This window comes from Rana temporaria, chromosome 1 (assembly GCF_905171775.1).
Source record: "Rana temporaria chromosome 1, aRanTem1.1, whole genome shotgun sequence".
NCBI lineage: Eukaryota > Metazoa > Chordata > Amphibia > Anura > Ranidae > Rana > Rana temporaria.
The window spans coordinates 488,428,933-488,449,286 of record NC_053489.1 but is presented as its reverse complement, the minus strand read 5'-3'; the positions used below and the strand labels follow the sequence as shown (position 1 = coordinate 488,449,286).

The 20,354-nt window shown below is 39.4% G+C and overlaps 1 protein-coding gene across 1 annotated transcript in view; it reads right to left on the bottom strand.

Annotated features, from left to right (window-relative positions):
• LOC120918475 (bifunctional heparan sulfate N-deacetylase/N-sulfotransferase 3-like) overlaps positions 1-20,354 on the bottom strand; it is a 349,511-nt gene that overhangs the window by 265,172 nt on the left and 63,985 nt on the right. Inside the window, exon 2 of the mRNA XM_040330079.1 lies at positions 10,682-11,795. Within this exon, the coding sequence (XP_040186013.1) occupies positions 10,682-11,662 (981 nt within the window). The 5' untranslated portion in view covers positions 11,663-11,795. The remainder of the gene's footprint in view (positions 1-10,681; positions 11,796-20,354) is intronic.

The following is a 20,354-nucleotide window of genomic DNA, read 5'->3' as shown; positions in this document are numbered from 1 at the left end:
CAAATTTATTGTCAAAATAATGTACTAACAAAGCAGCAAAACAAATATAACTGGTCACATTGCCATATCGCACACATGCGTAGTGAGGTCAGATTGAGTGCCCCTCCCTACACATATTTCATCAAAAATAACACCTTCAGGGGAAAACAGAAATGCTATGGCCTTCTGTAAAACTTACAGAAGAAAAATAAATTGTTACCCCAGCTCTACTGCTAACGTGAAAGTCCATGTCAGAACTGGATAGCAAAGGGAAGAGAGAGGAGACAGAAATCACATGCTGCACTTTAGATGCAGGGTAGTACACATTATATGGGGAAATGTTTTATTAATTTTTCATTTCAGAGGTTTACAACCACTTTAGGTAAAAACTCAAATTTTTCAATTTTGCCTTACATAAAAAAAGTCACCACAAAAAAAGAGAGGGTAAATCTCCCTTTCAAATAGCAACAAAAAAACTGACTGGGGTTCTAATCCCTCACCTCCCTGTCTTAAACATAAAAAAAACGTTTTTATATACATTTTAAATTCAATTGGGAATGAAATGCTTCACAAGGAGGAGACCCTGATGCATGTGGATCAGTCCACTTTTCATGATTTGCATCCTCTACTTTATTCTACATGTATTTGCATATCCATATATTTCGTAGAGCAACTTAAAATCAGGTTACCATGCTTGTTTTGAATAAAATGGGTCTTTTCATTGGTCAATATCTATTTGATCTTGTACAAAGTCAAATTTTTTGTTCTACAATGCTGTTTGACTATAGATTTTATGACCTGTTTTATGAACTTCTTGTGTTCAAACGTTTTATATAAATTATTTGATAATCATAAACTATAATTTTTTTCCAAAACAAGGCTTTTTGTCTTCAACAGTAAATTATAGGCAATTACATCTGTTTTGCTTTCAGGTTTATTAGTCGCAGAGGGGATCTAGAAACAGATGTTCTCCAGTCTCTTCTTGCTCTCAAAGGTTCACCATTTTATCATGTTCCCAGGCTCCCCAGAGGAATGGTAGAGCCCAGTGACATCCATGGGCATTGGCAGCGGAGAATGTGGGATGCACTTTGTGAGCCTTATACACGTGATCTTGAATGTAATTGTGGCTTTAGAGATCATTTTAGCCCATTACAGCTGTACAAATCCTACCAAGCACATGGCAGCAGCAGCAACAGCATAACATTAATAAATGTACCATGGTAGAAAAAGAGTTAAAATACAATTAAAGGCTCATGTGTGCCAGTCTTAACAAGTTAGTATGTAAAAGCACACGCTTCAAAAATAATTCCCTAATTAAGCATCCTATTACTCGATCATTTGGGTCTCATATGCTCCCCCTCCCAAACAGTGCAGCTCACATTGGAAAGGTTTCAGCAACAAAGGCAACAAAGGCAGTGCTGTCAACCCAGAAAGCAGTGGGCGGGGCTAGATGTAGCCAGTTTGTGACTCAACAGAAGCAAGCACAGACAACATGTGAGTGGCAAATCCAATGAAAGAAGTCGAAACCATGGCAGGATCTTCCATATACTGTATATCAAAATGTATTGAAACATCAGGTCAAGATCCAACATAATCTGATAATCTATAAATCAATAAATTGGGATATATATATATATATATATATATATATATATATATATATATATATATATATATATATATATATATATATAAATAAAACATCCTGCTGTGGTGCTGACTTCTTTTGATGGATCTGTTATTGTATGGCCAACAAGAGCAACAGTCTGAGCACTGGTATGCCTCACCTGTGCGATTGGGTGTAGGGGCTAAGCACAGACTACATCAATATTGTACATGAGAGTAGCAACAAAATTCAGCAGCAGTGCAGCACCATCACAGGAAGTTCCATTCTGTGGACTTCACCAGCAAGCTCAGTGGGTATTTCTGGGACTTTGTAGGGGATTAAGAAAAAACTGTTAGTGCAGATGAACTTACAATTAACTTATAATAAAGTGCTACAGCATATTTGTTTAATAGAAGGCCATAGTTTTCCTTTAGTTATACTTTTAAAAACTTAGATATATATTTATTACTTTATTACTTTTAATCTTGTATGCACATGCAAAATACATAATTCCTGAGAACCAGTCTATGTGAACAAAAATCTATAGAGAGTTTTAACTCAATAATCAGACTTATACGTAAAATCTAAGCTCCTTACTCTTCAAAAGACATATTTACTCAGCAAGGGTAAAACCAAAATTAAATTTGTCCGTAGAAAGACTGGGAATGTCTAACTAATGGTAGCCATGCATGCTTTGATAAATGATCAATTTGTTTCTCTAAACAGTCTCTCCCATTACAAATAATCTACCTATAGTTGACAAACCAATTTTTATCAAATTGCACAACGATTAGATAATAAAATCAAAGAATGCATGACAACCATAAGGAGACTAGACTGCCAGGAGCAAAACAGAGGGGGCATTAACTTCATGGACAACCCAAATCCAATATATAAAATCAAATAATAACATCACCTGTGGTCAGGGACGCCATCAGGGGGGTACAGGCAGTACACCTGTAGGTGCCCGGATGGCAACCCCTTTTTTTTAGGGGTCCGGAGGTCCCCAGGGGTCCCCACAGGACCCCAGATGGCAAGCCCCCTTTTTGTTATAAAAAAATATCTTTTTTTTAAATATTATTTTATTTCTTTTTAGTTCTTTTTTATATATATATATATATATATATATATATATATATATATATATATATATATATATATATATATATATATATACATTTATTTATTAAAGGGCCCTTTTTTTATATATATTTTTCTTTTTTTCTTCTTTCTCAATTCTTCTTAATTCACGGCAGCACCCCCCCACCCCCCAGGCCCATACCTGAAGCTGTGTAGGGGCCCCATAATTCCTGATGGCGGCCCTGCCTGTGGTATCACATATACCGATGTATTCAGTACACCTCTCTTGTACTGGTTATGACCCTCTTTTGTCTACATAATTCAGTTATTTGCAGCATAAATTTTGTAAGGAGTTAGAGATGTTTCGTGGTCAATGCTGACTCCATAGCACCACATAGTTCCTTCCTTCTCAGTAACACATTTGGAGCTGTGAAGGTCTCTTTCTATTTTATCCCATATGATTCATGCGATGTAAACCAAATTTTAACCATAATATCTTTTTTTTCAATCTTAAAGTGTATTGAAAAATGTAATATATCTCAGCTTACCAGTTATTTTGTATGTTTTCATCTGGTAATGCTGCAAATTAATTCACTACCTCTCCCTGGGTGGCTATGCTTACTGCTCATGGTATTTATAGAGAAAGTAATGATTGCCTCCAACTTTGTTGCCACCAACCAAGCTGGACTTCAAACATTGCTGTCTTTGTTCATGTACCATGTACCCAGGAGCCAGTGGTCGTTTTGGGGGTCCTTTGCTCTCTTTAGCCCTAGCCGATGCCTTACCCAAGCTGACTGCACCAGAAAACCTTGACTGGGAGCTTCCAGCGGGCGTACAAAGATTGCACACACTGGGGGTTATTTACTGAAGGCAAATCCACTTTGCACTACAAGTGCAAACTACCAGTGCAAAGTGCACTTGGAATTGCACTGAAAGTACACTTGAAAGTGAAGTCACTCTTAATCTGAGTGGGACATGCAATGAATTAAAAAAACAGCATTATATCTTGCACATGGTTGGATAATAAAATCAGCAGACCTTCCCTTCATTTCAGATCTACCCCTCAGAGTTACAGCAACTGCACTTCCAAGTGCACTTTCAGTGCAATTTCAAGTGCACTTTGCACTTGTAGTTTGCACTTGTAGTGCAAAGGGGATTTGCCATTAGTAAAAAACCTCCACTGTCTTAAAAAAAAAAAAAAAAAACAGACTGTATTGACAGATTCAAATTATAATACAACAAAGCAGATTGTACTTCAGTGTCAAGGCATGTAAACATTACTAAAACAAATACAATTAAAAAAACAGAGGTACCTGGTCAATAAGGATGAGCCAAACACCCCCCGGTTCGGTTCGCACCAGAAAAAAAAATCAGACAAACAACACTGTTAAAGTCTATGGGACACGAACATGAAAAATCAAAAGTGCTAATTTTAAAGGCTTATATGCAAGGTATTGTCATAAAAAGTGTTTGGGGACATGGGTCCTGCCCCAGGGGACACGTATCAATGCAAAAACTCCAGTTTTTTCAGGAGCAGTGATTTTAATAATGCTTAAAATTAAACAATAAAAATTAAATATTCCTTTAAATATCGTGCCTGGGGGATGTCTATAGTATGCCTGTAATGTGTCACAGTTTTCCCGTGTTTAGAACAATACCACGGAAAAATGACATTTCTAAAGGGAAAAAATTATTTAAAACTGATCGTGGCTGTAATGAATTGTTGGGTTTCGCCAATATAGATAAAACTCATTGAAAATGTAAAAAAATATAAAAAACCTGAAGGGTCTGGTATCAATTTTGGGGCACCCCTACACCATTTTTTTGTAATAATTGGTGCAGGGTTCCCCTTAATATCCATACAGGACCTGAAGGGCCTGGTATGGATTTTGGGGGGACCCCACGCAATTTTCTTTTACATTTTGGTTGTTTTTTTTACGTTTTTTTCCAATGATTTTTATCTATATTGCCGAGACCCGACAATTCATTACAGCCGCGATCAGTTTTAAATTACTTTTTTTTCCTTTAGAAAGGTCATTTTAGAAAGGTCATTTTGCTGTGGTATTGTTCTAAACACAGGAAAAATGTGCCACCTTACAGGAATACTATAGACACCCCCCAGGCACCATATTTAAAGGAATATTTAATTTTTATTGTTTCACTTTAAGCATTATTAAAATCACTCTTGAAAAAACTGACTTTTTTAAAACTTTTTTTTGCATTAATACAAGTTCCCTGGGGCAGGATCCGGTTCCCCAAACCCTTTTTTGGCAATAACTACATATAAACCTTTAAAATTAGCACTTTTGGTTTTTCATGTTAGTGTCCCATAAACTTTAACAGTGTTCCGTGGCTTTTCGAATTTGACACGAACACTGCATAATGTTCGCTGTTCGGCGAACACCCAATGTTCGAGTCAAACTTACGTTCGACTCGAACATCGGGCTCATCCCTACTAGCCAAACTCAGCATATACTGCTGTAGTAAGAGCATAAACAGTAGCCCTCTGAATGCAAGGTTTCACCTCAAGTGACCAAGAAGAATTAAAAAAAAAAAAAGATAAGACAGGCTAGGTTACTTGAGGGCTCTCAGACCAAGGAGGTAGGATTTGAGAGCTTGATCAGCAACTTAGTTCTGCTCTCAGGGGAACATTTTGGATAGTCTTATGGTGAGCTTCTGAAGGCAATGTTGGGACCCTTCAAAAGTTGTCATGCAGAAGGGTGAGGGTGTAAATGACTCGAAGGGGTGGCAATCAATAGAGGTCTAATGTAAAGCCAGGCCTGATAGGTAAGGAGGCACATTAGCACAGCGGCAGAGACTGAAGCTAGTTCAAAGGGATAATTGAAAGTATAAAGTTTGAAGTATTAGGTAACTGGGAGGGGAGGGGGCAGATGGAGAGCTACAATCTCGAAAAAATACATTTACAGTTTTGGTTGTAACATGACACAATGTGGAAACTTTCAAGGGGTGTGAATACTTATTTAAGGCACTACAACTTTGAATTACACAGGGCAGAGAACTCTTCCCCCTCCACCATATGACAATGCTGGACCAATGACTTATTATGTTGGAGCGCTTTTTCAAGGCACTGTATACGTTTTGAAAGTTTGGAGATCCACATGTCCAGTTATTTTACTTATGCCCAGTGGGGATCAGTTACTACGTCCAGTGGTGATATCCCTGTCCAGTGACAGCCCCTGTGTCCGCTTGCAGTGCCAGTAGACAAATTTAATTAAGCTCAGTGAACAGGGGTGGACCTGGTGTTATTGGCCAATTACATTATCACCCGCTTGAAAAGTGTGCTGATCACTGCCTTTTTTCTCAATCTAAAGGGGTCACATTTGAGCACTTTGTGTCTGCAGGAAGCAATATGCCTCCAACCAGTTAAAGAGCAGGCTTTTAGCGTTTAATTTCTATCACGTCTAGTGGTTACATCTATATTGTCCAAACATATGGATGATAATGTATCCTTTTTTAGGTTCTAAGTATATAATACGTCAGTGGAGGTTTCATAATTATATGAAAGCATAAAAATCTCCACCATCCATTCCCCTCTTCATGACTATAATGCTTTTGCTACCTTTGCTCTCTTACTCTCTGATCCTTGGATTCTCAGGCTACCTTTCAATTAAAATCCTTCCAGTGCCTCCAAAGTCAGCAGGTTTCCAGCTGAGAGTAGCATTTCAACTACTCACAGCAGCTGTGTGACTGGGTATTAGATCTTCTTTCTAGTGACCTAGTATAGCTTTACTCTCAGCTTGACTAACAAATCAGTACTTAGTGGCAGTAGTTATAAATTCAACATTCTGACAAACCAATTCTAAAAATGTTATTCAGTGCTGTAAATACCTAATTATGACCAAGGTATCCTAAGGCTATATTGTACAAAATATTTAAAAAATACATTTACATATATATCCTCTATGGCTTTACCATGATAACATTTTCCATCTTTTTTTTTTATAAGGGTTGCTAGAGGCTGTTAAGCTTTTAAGAGTTTTCATCTCTGTAAACAGCTTTTCATCATTGTTTCTTGTATTAAGTGTTGATCATAAAGCTTAGCCTAGAGCAGCTACATTAGAAATGCTCTTTTTTCATGTACTCTACAGTACATCCATGTGAAAGGTCAAATGATCACTGTGGGAGCACTACAGACAGGGTATTCTAATCTTCACAGCTCTTAACACCTTGTCCCCAAAGAAAACAAGTAACAGTATTGACTCTGAAACAATGTTGTTTTTACTCTAACAAATATAGATCCTTTGCTTTCTGTGTGAGATGCCAATTTTATTTTGACTTTAAATTGGTTTAGACAACAGTGTGAGGATAGCATAAGAAGCAGAATGAATGTTTCTCACTGCAAAGATTAAGGAGAAAGCCGGATGCAAAATTATGTTTTTGGGAAGATATTCTGCTGTAAAGTTGCACTGGATAGCAGGATTGTGGATGGTTGGATGGTGAATATGTGTCACCCAGGTTTATCATCTGCACATGGTGCATGGGACCTACATGATTGACTGATATGGAGAAAAAAAAAAACAGTTTTTAGCTTTGGGTGGGAAAAAGCCCCCATTCCTTGGTTCACAACTTATCTGGTAGCCAGACCTCCTTATTAGTCTCAGTTGTGCACAGGCCCAACATATATTGTAACTTCATATATTGTAACTGATTCAGGGCATTCATTCTTTCTCTCTCCACTGTGGGAGTCTGCTGCTGTGTGAAAAGGTTGACTGCTGGCATAACACTAAAAAGGTACAAGTGTTGTTTGTTTTGGGGTACCCATTAGGTAACATTCTGTTAGTCACAAGTTTAGTTTAGTTAGTAGCTAAAGTGAACAATTATGCAGTTGTGTTTTATGCTATGGACTTGCTGTAAAAAGCCTTCCTACATTGAAACTATATGTAATGCCTTGCTGAGTAAAAGTGCAAGAGAAGCTTGCTTGCACTGTTCCTGAGTTTCCTTGTCTTGTGCATGGTTTACTCTTACTGATAACAGTTAAGCACGTCCTCCTACTATACATATAATTAATTTCAAGGGTGATATTCATGTGAAATGCTCAGTTATTGTATTATATTTCTTTAGGGAACACCAACATCACAAACCACAGCATCTGTAGTTAGCAAAGAAAACAAATTGAGACAGAACATTATGTGCATCCAAGATTTAAAGTACGGTAAGCTGTGCATTAAAAAATATCAAGTTAGTAAAAGTCTTTTAATTTAAAGAGGTGTTCTGGCACCCCAAGAAAAAAAAAGTCAGCAGCTACAAATACTGTAGCTGCTGACTTTTAATATTAGGTAACTTACCTGTCCAGGGTTCCCACGATGTCGGCACCCCAGCGGATCAGCTGTCAGGTGCTGCCGTTGCCATTCCTGGTAAGGGAAACCAGTGCCAAGCATGCTGCACTTGTGGTGCCGTCCCTGGAAGTTGGGTAGGGAGACCTGTCAAAAACAGGTACCCATTTCCCCTCCCACCTGAAAGGTGCAATATGTATCACCAGAGGGGGGAGGAGACAGATAAGCGGAACTTCCACTTCAGAGTCAAACTCTGCTTTAAGTAGAGCTATGGCTTACGATTACTTACTTACTAAACAAATGTGATGTGGCACACAAAGCGGGATTCCATTTATTTTTTTCCAATTTTTTTTTTTTTTTTAAAGTCAGCAGCTACTAACAGTGTAGCTGCTGACTTTTAATAAGGACACTTACCTGTCCTAGGCACCCACGATGATGGGCCCCTGATGTCGATCGCTCGGTCCTGGCACCTCCATCCAGACTAAGGGAAACAGGCAGTGAAGCCTTACGGCTTCACTGCCCATTTCCTACTGCGCATGCGCCATTCGCACAGCACTTTGTGAATAGGCGGGTGCCTCCTGGGATACACACAGTTCCCATAAGGCAGTGCGCCCCATTCACCAGAAGACACCGCAATGAAGGACGAAGACGACCACGGTGGAGGAAGAGGCAAAAGGGCTAGTTCCGCATTGCAACAGCCCTTTCTGGTGAGTATATAAAAAAAACTTTATTTTTTTTAATTTTGGGAAAAAATAAAAATTAAGGTGGAACTCCACTTTAATTATCCTGTAACTGCAACTGCACTAACAATTTAATTTTAGTCCCCCACAAGGTCCCAGAAATATCCTGACTGTTTCAGACTGCACCCAAATCAGCACCCCCTAATTCTGATCATAACTTCATATTTGAATGGATTATGGGTCAGTGGTTTTACTGGTCCTAGTCAAGACAACAACAATACACTATGTTAGAATCTCATGTTCTATATATCAGATTAATCATAGCATAAATGTCATTGTTAGCAATTGTTACAACCCCAGCAGCCCCCCCCCCCCCCCAAAAAAAAAAAAAAACCACAAGTTGGCCTATCTATAAAGGCTTTTTTCAGAAACCTATGTCATAGCTTCAGAAGCTTATGAGAAGATATTTTCCAAAAAGCAATACTAACATCTGCCTCTTTTTCTTGTTAGAATTATTATTGATTTGGTTATTATTGTACACTACAATTTATTAGGTAGGCAGTTGCAATTAAATAGTACAAGACACCGCACACTGAAACTCAAATGACTAAAGAGTAAACAGAATAAAGAATAAGTGTCTGTTCCTCTAGAGGAGCTATATGTTTCCTGTCTGAAAGGATCAAATGCAATTTGGTTAGATAGTTTGTCATGAAGAAAGCTGGTTCACAGTACAATTATATGCCCTTAGAGATAGGTATTATGCAAAAAAGGGGAAGGAGTGGAAGAGAGCATAAATTATTATGTGTACTGTAACTTTAATCTAGGTATGATAAAAATGTGAATCCCATGACATTAAAACCTTAGTGATGGCCCTGAATATTGAAATGTATAATTTACTTTTAGTTATACTTTGTTAGACTTCTATATGGAGGTGTCTGCTCAATGTGTATCAGATGTTAAAAAAATGATTTTCTGGGATGAGTATTTCAAGCTCCAGCACCCCCTTTGTTTGTGGATCATTTGAGCTGCACTCCAAAAACGTACTTACAGGTTGCAGTTTAAAAATGCCTACTATATTATAAAAATGAAGCTTTTAATACAACAATATTAATTGAAGTGAAGAAAATACTCACTTGTCCCCAGGGCTGCTGTTAGAAATCACGGGGCCCTGTACAGCCTAACTAGCAGCCCCCCCCTCAAATATATATATAGAAAAAAAATTCACAATAAATATACTAAAATCATTCTTAGCGGACACACAGATAACAGAGAAGCTGTGTGAATTAGCCATTTTTAAAATAGTTTTAAATATTTTTGAACAAAAACTTTTTATAATTTTTTTTAAATAAATACATTATTTTATTTTACAATTTTAACAAATAACTTTTATACAATTTTCTATTTTAATTTTTTTACAATGGATTTAAACAATATAGGGTTAAATTATTATTTTTTTTTAACAGGACAAGGAAGCCAGAAGTTGTGTCTGTGTCTCTCCCTGCAACAGCTAAAAGTCAGCGGGAGGGTTTTCAGCTGCTGCCGAGAGCTGCACAGAGCATCATTCCCTCTGGTGTTTGGTTCCCCCTGGGTGCCCAGGCCCCCTACAGGAGGACTGGTGGTCCCCCCTATGCTTGTCCCACCACCTGTGCTACTGAACTTTGCTATCTTAAACAGCCAAGATTGCTGAATACACTTTTTTTGCATTTCAGATGCAAAGTTTCCCTTCTGTGTTCTGTGGTTTCATCCACCAGCCCCTACATCACTACAGGACATAATAGTGAGGTAGGGGCTGTCAGACGGAACCACTGTATTCAGCAGACGGTATGACATCCTACAATTTTGAAATTGTTGAATGCAAAAAGTACTTAGCCATTATAACACGTCAAGTCAAGGAGTGTCAATTGTGTGAGTGTTGGGGACAGATATGCATTATATTTTACATGCTGGGCTTATTTTCAGATTTGTTAAGTATTTTACACCAGTGACAGAGCCACTTTAAAACATTTCACAATATGTTTGCAGACACATGAATAAAAACTTACCTTGACATCATTCATTTTCATTCTGGTTCCTTCTTTACCCACAAAAATGTCATCAATATCCACAAGAATGTATCTATCCAATGACAAGGTAAACTTCCTTTCAGAAAGGAAAGATATAGCATCTACAAAAATGAGTTTGTGTAGCCAAAAGTTCAAATTATTGCCAAAAAACATCCTTTGAATACCATCTTGAAACCCAAAATCATGAATGACTGTGGCAAATAAGGACATTTTGGACAACTGAGGTGGGTCACCAACAGGCATTTTAACTTTTGTAAAAACTATGGGTTGATAAAATGAGTGGTTAACCTCAAACACTGTCCACTCATTTCCCATCAAAGGCCCTTTAGGTGTTTTTGTAGGTTTTGTTATATGAAGTAATGGTGTTGTTGGATTGATACAAAAAGTCTTGACAGCCATGTTGCTGTGGATCATAAATGGGAAGCCCTTTTGGTGAAAAGTTTGAATGTTGCTCTCTGTGCCTTTAAGGAATCCAATGATACTGACGCCATATTGAAGGCAGTACTTGTCCAGAAGTTCCTTGTTCCATGTGTCCATGTTGATGTATTTCATAAAGTTTTCATATATGATAAGTGCATATTTTCCAATGTGATTATCCGTTAGTGGTAGGAGGTCTCCCTTTCCCGGCGCTATTTCTGCATGGAATTTAAACCTGCTGGATTCTAAAATTCCAATAATGTCCTGGCCAAGTTGGGAATACTGACTCTCTATAAAAACCAAGATAACAGACTCAGTTGATAAAGAAACGGTTGGCTTTCCAGTTCTGTGTTCCAAAAAGTTATAAGGTAAAGATTCAATATCTCCACATTCAATTTCCATCGATGCTTCTGATATTTCATTGTCTTGTTTATAGCCAGTGTACAGGTAATAGGCAGAAATGACAATGCTTACCATGCAAAAAGTGGCAAGCAAGAGAATTGTTCTTTGAAAATGTCTGTGAAATTTCATGATATAACTCATGCTGAGCTAATTGTTATACAGAAGTGTCACTGAACAAATAGGACTTAGTATTTCACTCCGGTCCAGCCAGATGATTTATGTAACCATTGCAGCACATCTGTCGCTTTCCAAAACACTTCAGAGAATGTGAAAACTAGAAGAAAGAGGAAAAAAATATGTTTTTATTTACACCATGCTTACATTTTATATGCTGCTTGTGACATAATTCATTTTGGAAAACAACTGTCAGCCTGTAAATTTATGAAACGCGTATGCTAGGGTACCTGACAGAAACACTAAACTGGGGGAAGTGTATAATTAGAAGCATATGCAAGTTACTTACAGTCATAAAAAGCTATATTGTGTGTCATATAGCAGAAAAAAAGCCCCCATTAAGGAGGATCCTTGCTTTCAGTCTGTCTGCGGCAAACATTTCTCAGATGACAGACAGGATATTGATTAGAAATACTGTATAGATATAAAGTCGTTTTAGCCATAGAAGACCAGAAGACCCAGTACTGGCTGACCACCACATATTTTATCTCTGCAGTGATGGCATTTGGTTGATTATTTAGAAAACATTATTGTATACTCTATTCAGGAATGTAAATTAGATTACAAGATGTATGCTGCATTTTGTTTCTGGTTCACAATGAAAATGATTGTATACTGGATCTTCCTTTAACCGCTTGCCGACCGCCCACCACAGTTTTACTGCGGCAGGTCGGCTCGGCTGCGCAAAATCCCGTAATATAACGTGATGTAGCTATGTGCCCCCTGCTCGCCCGTGGTGCTGATGCGCGTGCCGGCGGGCGCGATTACTGCCGGGCACCCGCGAACACTCGTCACAGAGCGAGAACCGGGGAGCTCTGTGTGTAAACACAGAGCTCCCGGTTCTTTCAGGGGGAAAAAATGACTGATAGTATGTTCATACAATGTATGAACAGCGATCTGTCATTTCCCCTAGTCAGTCCCAACCCTCCTTCAGTTAGAACACACTTTAGGGAACATAATTAATCCCTTGATCGCCCCCCTAGTGTTAACCCCCTTTTACAGTAATTAATGCATTTTTTTAGCACTGATCGCTATAAAAATGCCAATGGTCCCAAAAATGTGTCAAAAGTGTCCGATGTGTTCACCATAAGGTTGCAGTACCGATAAAAATTGCAGGTCGCCGCCATTATTAGTAAAAAAAAAATATTAATAAAAATGCCATAAAACTATCCCCTATTTTGTAGACGCTATAACTTTTGCACAAACCAATCAATAAATGCTTATTGCGTTTTTTTTTTACGAAAAATATGTAGAAGAATACATATCGGCCTAAACTGAGGGGAAAAAAAAATGTATATATTTTTTGGGGATATTTATAATAGCAAAAAGTAAAACATATTGTTTTTTTTTCAAAATTGTCGCTCTTTTATTGTTTATAGCGCAAAAAATAAAAACCGCAGAGGTGATCATATACCACCAAAAGAAAGCTCTATTTGTGGGAAAAAAAGGACGTCAATTTTGTTTTGGAGCCACGTCACACGACTGCGCAATTGTCAGTTAAAGCGATGCCGAATTGCAAAAAGTGGCCCGGTCATTGACCAGCAAAATGGTTAAAATACACGTTGGAGGATCTTGGGAGCTTATAACAATTAAATTTCAGCTCCATAACTTATGCCTTGTACACACTATCGGAATTTCCGATGAAAAAAGTATTTTCATCGGATATTACGATCGTGTGTAGCCCCATCTGCGTTTTTTCATCGGATATTCCGAGGAATTCCATCAGAGTTCCGATGAGATTTGGCCGGGCAAAAGCCCGATCGTGTGTACAGAGCATTAGAGTTAAGCCCTGTACACACGATCGGTTTGTCTGATGAAAACAGACTGATAGACCGTTTTCATCGGACAAACCGATCGTGTGTGGGTTTGTTTTCCATCGGTGAAAAAAAATAGAACATGTTTTAACATTTTCCTATGGATAAAAAAACCCATAGAAAAAAACGATCGTCTGTGTGGAAGTCCATCGGTCAAAAATCCATGCATACTCAGAATCAAGTCGACGCATGCTCAGAAGCATTGAACTTAATTTTTCTCAGCACATCATAGTGTTTTACGTCATCACTTTGGATTTTTAACCAATGGTGTGTAGGTAAACTGATGAAAGTCAGCTTCATCGGATATCCAACGAAAAAATCCATCGGATTAGATTCCATCAGATATCCGATCGTGTGTACAGGGCTTTATGCTCTCAAAAAACAAACAAAAAAAAACTCTTTATAGCATTTAAAAAATTGTTAGAGGACCAAAATAACACAACCAAGAACAACTCCCATGTTCAAGCTTGATTCTGGTTGATTCTTCATTCTTATTAGTGTCTTGTTATACTATTTCCCAATGCAGTTAGATTGTTTTGCCTGCAAGCCACCAAAGTATTCTATGTTATGCATTTTTTTTTTTGTTTTTTTATTTTTTTTACAGTTGCTTGACTGTAGCGCACAGATAGCTCTCTGTATTTACCTCTACATCTACTAAAGAAAATCTTTACCCTGCCTAGGAGTATTTCACAACCGAGTTTCTACTAAGACAGCACCAATAAATCTCTGGTGTTAGGCTTTGTTCCCAATGAGAAGCCTATTCCCCAACTCAAGCAGATCAAATAGCTGACAGAGCCATTCACAATTAGTTATCTTCATCAAGCTATTTTATCACATTAGAGCAGTGAAGGGATTATATGGGAGGACAGTGAAATAAAATGCATGATTGGGGTAAGTGGTATCGAAGAAGGTTTCTAACAATGTATGTCCAACGTAAAGAACGACAAGTTCACTTTAAAAAATTCAAAATAAATGCACATTTTTTCGCTGTTAAAAAAATGTTCTTTTATTATTTTTTGTTGTAGGAGCCTCTAGCATTTCACCAGCGATTAACAGATCGTTGATGCCATGCAGGTCTCCTGCAGACCTGTCAGTGTATCTTCTAGCTTGTACCTCGTATGAAGAAGCCAATTCTGACAGGACGCTGTGGTTGTTCATTGAAAACTACAAGGACAAGGATGTCAGGACTTGTAGGTTTATTCATACACCGAGCTCTGTGTATAAATGCCGTCCGCATGTGTCACAGCTAGTACAAGGAACTTCTCCCAGTACTGCTGCCACAGGAAGGAGGGGTGGCAGCGGGCAGTGGCTGCAGCAGTGGGAACATGTTACATGTTCCACGCATTTTTAGGTGAACGTGTCCTTTAGGAGTGTTTGGCTGGCAGGCATGGGCAAGCAATTGTCATTTATTCTGGCAGTTTCATCTCATGCCCGTAGGTTGCTTTAGGCTGGGTTCACACTGCCGCAAGGAGCGGCTCACAGCAGGGTCCCGGTGCATCCCTGTTCACCGTTTTAGGTCTGATTTCAGACCAAATTTTGGGCTGAATTCAGACCTGAAACGGACCCGAAGGCGCACAGGACTCCTGTGCAATTCGCGCCGGAGATGTGTGGACTGGCTCCATAGAGAGCAGGTCACAATCTCCTGACATGCAAATTGGATGCGCATCCAATAAGCAATAGTGTGACCCCAGCCCAAAGCCTAGCTCCAGCCAAATTATTTTTTGTGTTTGTTGGATGGAGTGGAGAAGGGTTCTTTCTGTGTGCGTATTGGGAATATTTCCCCTTACTTTCTGCTTGGACATAAAGTGGTGGGATACCTCTCCAATGGAGGCATAGACTAAAAAAAAATGTATTAGTAGATTGAGAAAAATGTAGACATTCTGACAATATTTTAATGGTTGTGATAGCTGAAGAGAGCAAAGTGAAAAAAGATGAGCTTATCAGTCTGCGAATTCTGCTTCGTTGTCCAGTCACATGTTGGGAGTGGGGTTTTTGGGAGGTTTTCTGACGTCACCCACGGCTATCTTTCTGAACAATGTTGATTGTTCTTTCACTAAGAACTTGGATATGCACTTTTGAAAAAGTGCTATCTTTGTAAGTGTGTGTTTTAAGCTTTCTTTTAGTATAGTAAAATTATCAGACAGCACTATTTGTCCCTCTCTTCGTTTTTTACGTACACTTGATGCATCTCACGTGTCTGAGGATCGGTTAGCCTGGAATTAACATGCCCAGTGTTACCCTTAATAGGGAAAGCTTGTTATGACCATCCTGTCGATACAGGGGTCATGTCCATAAGGTGAGTAACCACAATTGCTTTTGGTGATTGAATTGAGCTCCATCTGCACCTGAATGATGTCCTCGACATGTTTTAAACTTACTGGTCTGTTTTCATCTTTGTGAAAAATTGAAGTTATATGAACTTTATATGAATTCTTCATTCATTGCACTTTTATAATATACCGGTAAAAATTTTTATAGGTGTTTTGAAATCCACCTTGTTTGTCTGGCAATGTCTTTTATATGATTGCATTTTATGATTTAGGTATAGTTGCTCTGATTGATCTTTTCTGTTTATATATTTGGAAGCAGGGCAGTGGCAGCTGGTGCTAAACTGTTTTTTTGGGGGGCAAATAAACCCCCCCAGGTCCGCACTCAGCCCCTCCACGGTCCCCTGCACTCACCCCTCCACGGGCCCCTTCACTCACCCCTCCACGGTCCCCTGCACTCACCCCTCCACGGTCCCCTGCATTCAGCCCCTCCACAGTCCCCGGCACTCACCCCTCCACAGTCCCCAGCACTCACCCCTCCACAGTCCCCAGCACTCACCCCTCCAAAGTCCCCAGCACTCACCTCTCCACAGTCCCCTTCACTCACCCCTCCACGGTCCCCTGCACTCACCCCTCCACGGTCCTCTGCACTCACCCCTCCACAGTCCCCAGCACTCACCCCTCCACAGTCCCCAGCACTCACCCCTCCACAGTCCCCAGCACTCACCCCTTCACAGTCCCCTTCACTCACCCCTCCACGGTCCCCTACACTCAGCCCCTCCACAGTCCCCCACACTCACTCCTCCACGGTCCCCCGCACTCACCCCTTCGTGATCCTGCCGCACTCACTCCTCCACGGTCCCCCCACACTCAGATCCCCCCACACTCAGCACCTCCGCAGCTTCCCGGCCAACCCAATCCGCTTCCCTCCCTGATTGGCTGGGAGTAGAAGCTGGAAAACAATAGCGAATATTGATTTGCTAGTGTCACAAGTGGGTGGGCACAACCTTTTTCAAGCCAATTAGAGCCTCAGACTCTAATCATGTGAAAAAGCTCATAGAAACCTATAAGTCTGGTGCTTTGCATGCATCCCTGCATGCAAACTAGAGAGGCATCGACACTGCACCCTTAATGGACCGGCCACTCCTTGTATTAATTTGTCTATGGTATCAAAAATACCCAGCACACAACTTATTTGGAAGGTAAAGCTGTTCAAACAAAGAAACAACACAGGGTTGCAAATCCTGCTGTTTCAAGAGTGTGTAAATCACCAGGATACCTGAACTAACCATTCAAACTAGTATATAACAGACCTGAGAACCTAACTATAATAAGAGAAAAAAAAAACTGAAAAATATAATAAAGATAGGAACACTGTACAGACTAATAACACCATATACAGTAACTTCCAGGGCCATTACTACTCTTATGCAGCGATTAGTGTCAGAAGGTCAGCCTTAGAGAGTTAGCAATAAACCTTTGTTACACATTTGATACTGCTATGGCTTTATATCTAGCATTAGATTATCTGCTGTAAAACCAGGAAATGTATTGAATTATTTATAATTGCACCCAAGAGGACTGTGATATATTGTTATTATTTATTGTTATTTTTTTGATCATATGGTAGTATTGGAATGGTTCGGTGCTTTGGCTAAGTGTTACTTTACCAGTATAAATGTATAAAATCTACTTCCCACATGTGCTGTGATAGTGGTAATATTGCTCACTCAGTTATTTTAATTTATTGAACTTTTCTCAAAGTTTTCTCTCCTGAGAATTAAACATATTAAAGGTTATTTACTAACGGCAAATCCACTTTGCACTACAAGTGCAAACTACGGGCCGGATTCAGAAAAGAGATACGACAGCGTATCTCCTGATACGCCGTCGTATCTCTGAGTGGGGTCGGTCGTATCTATGCGCCTGATTCAGAGAATCAGTTACGCATAGATATCCCTAAGATCCGACAGGTGTAAGTGTCTTTCACCGTCGTATCTTAGGCTGCAATTTCAGGCTGGCCGCTAGGTGGTGCTTCCGTATGTTTACGCGAGGAATATGCTAATTAGGTAGATACGGCGATTCAGAAACGTACGTCCTGCCGGCGCATTTTTTTACGCCGTTTACGTTCGGCTTTTTTCGGCGTATAGCCCTGCTATATGAGGCGTAGCTAATGTTAAGTATGGCCGTCGTTCCCTCGCCGAGTTTTGAAATTTTTACGCCGTTTTGAGTAAGTCGTTCGCGAATACGGCTTTACGTCATTTACGTTCACGTCGATTCCAATATGTCCTTGTGACGTACTTTGGCGCAATGCACACTGGGATATTTTACGGACGGCGCATGTGCCGTTCAAAAAAAACGTAAAAAACGCGGGGGTCAAGGCAAATTTAAATACAACATGCCCCCAACATCCCCATTTGAATTACGCAGCCTTACGCCGCAACACATACGTAATGCCGCCGTAAATAAGGGCCCAAGTTCTTTCTGAATACAGAACTTGCGCCCAAAGTTACAGCGGCGTAACGTACTACAAGTGTAAAGAGCACTTTAAAATTGCACTGAACGTACACTTGGAAGTACAGTCGCTGTAAATCTGAGGGGTAGATCTGAAATGAGGGGAAGCTCTGCTGATTTTATTATCCAATCATGTGCAAGCTAAAATGCTGTTTTTTATTTTTCTTGCATGTCCCCCTCAGATCTATAGCAACTGCACTTCCAAGTGCACTTTCAGTGCAATTTCAAGTGCACTTCACACTTGTAGTTTGCACTTGTAGTGCAAAGTGGATTTGCCATTAGTAAATAACCCCCATTGTGTCACTTCTCTTGTTTTCTTTTATAACTAGGGTTTTGCACTCTGAACATGCATTGTAAATAAGACAGCGTGTGGTCATCTACATCATTGTTTTACTGATTTTACCAGTAACATAAACAGTTATTTAAAAAATGTTCAACAATTTTTCCAGAAAGGATGTCATCATACTCAAAATCGATAATAATATGTTACAGGAGGGTAAGGGACCACAACTTTTTTAATGCTAAACTAGGTCAAGCTCCCCTACCCAATGGTATTTCTGTGTACCCTGGCCTTCCTAGAGCATTTGTTGTTGGTAGCAGTGTTCTTCTGTCACTACAAAAGAGCATCCCAACTACATTGTTTCCTTACATCACTTTGCAGACCACGTGGTCTAACATTTACCTGTTATAGTTATTCTTAACATAGAAAGGACGAATTGCTAGTCTGGACAACGTAAGGTCACTCTGTTTTGTCAAATGAAGAAGATGTAAGAGAAGGCACCTTTTGTTAGCATGGGATGTAAAGGATTAGTTGTCATATATATCCCCAATAGCAAGCAGATCAACAATTTTCTGCCACCATGTTACAGTTTACCAATAGTTAGATGTGGTGGCTGCATTTGTTTTTTCCTTTTAGGCTTCTCCCTCTGTTTTCACCTGGTGATCTGGCCAGTACAGTGACACACCTCCTCTATAAAGTGTCTTTTTATTCCGATTTTGTATGGACTGTTTTCAAAAAAGGATTTTTGTTGGAGTGCCGCCATCCGGATTGTTTCTTTACCTACATAAAGTGTTTACACTCTGGATGAATGAGCACAGGTATACCTTTGGACAGCGGCAATGTTAATCTAGGGAGAGGGGAGTGTTACATGTACTAGCAGATTTAGATACACTAACAAATTGAAACCAAACTTCAGCTCACACTTTATAAGCAGTTACAGTAACATATTTTTTTCCTTTTGGGATAGATAAAAAGGCAAAAACCTTAAATTTATGCTGTGTGTGTCCATTTGGAAATATTTCCTTTCCCTTCATGTTCAGCAGACACAACAAAGTGAGAAAAAATCTCAGAAAAGTGATGGAAAATCTACAGTGGTCACCAGTATGAATAGAGAAGAGATATCTACCTTTTGGGGACACAGACTTTAAAAAAAAGTTGACATTCGTTCTAACCCCATTATAATGACTCTATCCAAACTAAGGTCAGGTTCACACTGCTGCAATGTCAGACATCGCATGTGATTTGCACCGCACAGTAGAATCATCGCAAATCACATGCAATGTCTGTATGATGCGGAAATTCTGCCATACACAACGTATGGCTGAATTCGCCTTGCATTCAGACCAAACTCGTGCAGGAGCCTTTTTTTGATCCGCACCAGAATCGGATCGCATGGGTGTTCACACCCAAGCAATCGGATTCCTGTCCAAATTGACTGTTCCCACTGCGATATGCAAACTGATCTGGGCGTATCATTGTATTGACACCTGCAGCAGTTTGCATAGGGCAGTGTGAACTGCCTGCGAGTTGTATACAAGATGTGCACTGGATTTGCAAGGGTTCTCACATCGCAGTCTGAAACGAGCCTTAAACTTAAAAAAAAAATTATTTGGATACACTTTAAGAATTTCAGTTGTTCCTTTGTTGTTGTTACATAGTTACATAGTTAGGTTGAAAAAAGACAGAAGTCCATCTAGTTTTATAAAAAATAAATAAATAAAATAAAAAATATCGTACAATCTCATATACCCAATTCTATACCCACAGTTGATCCAGAGGAAGGC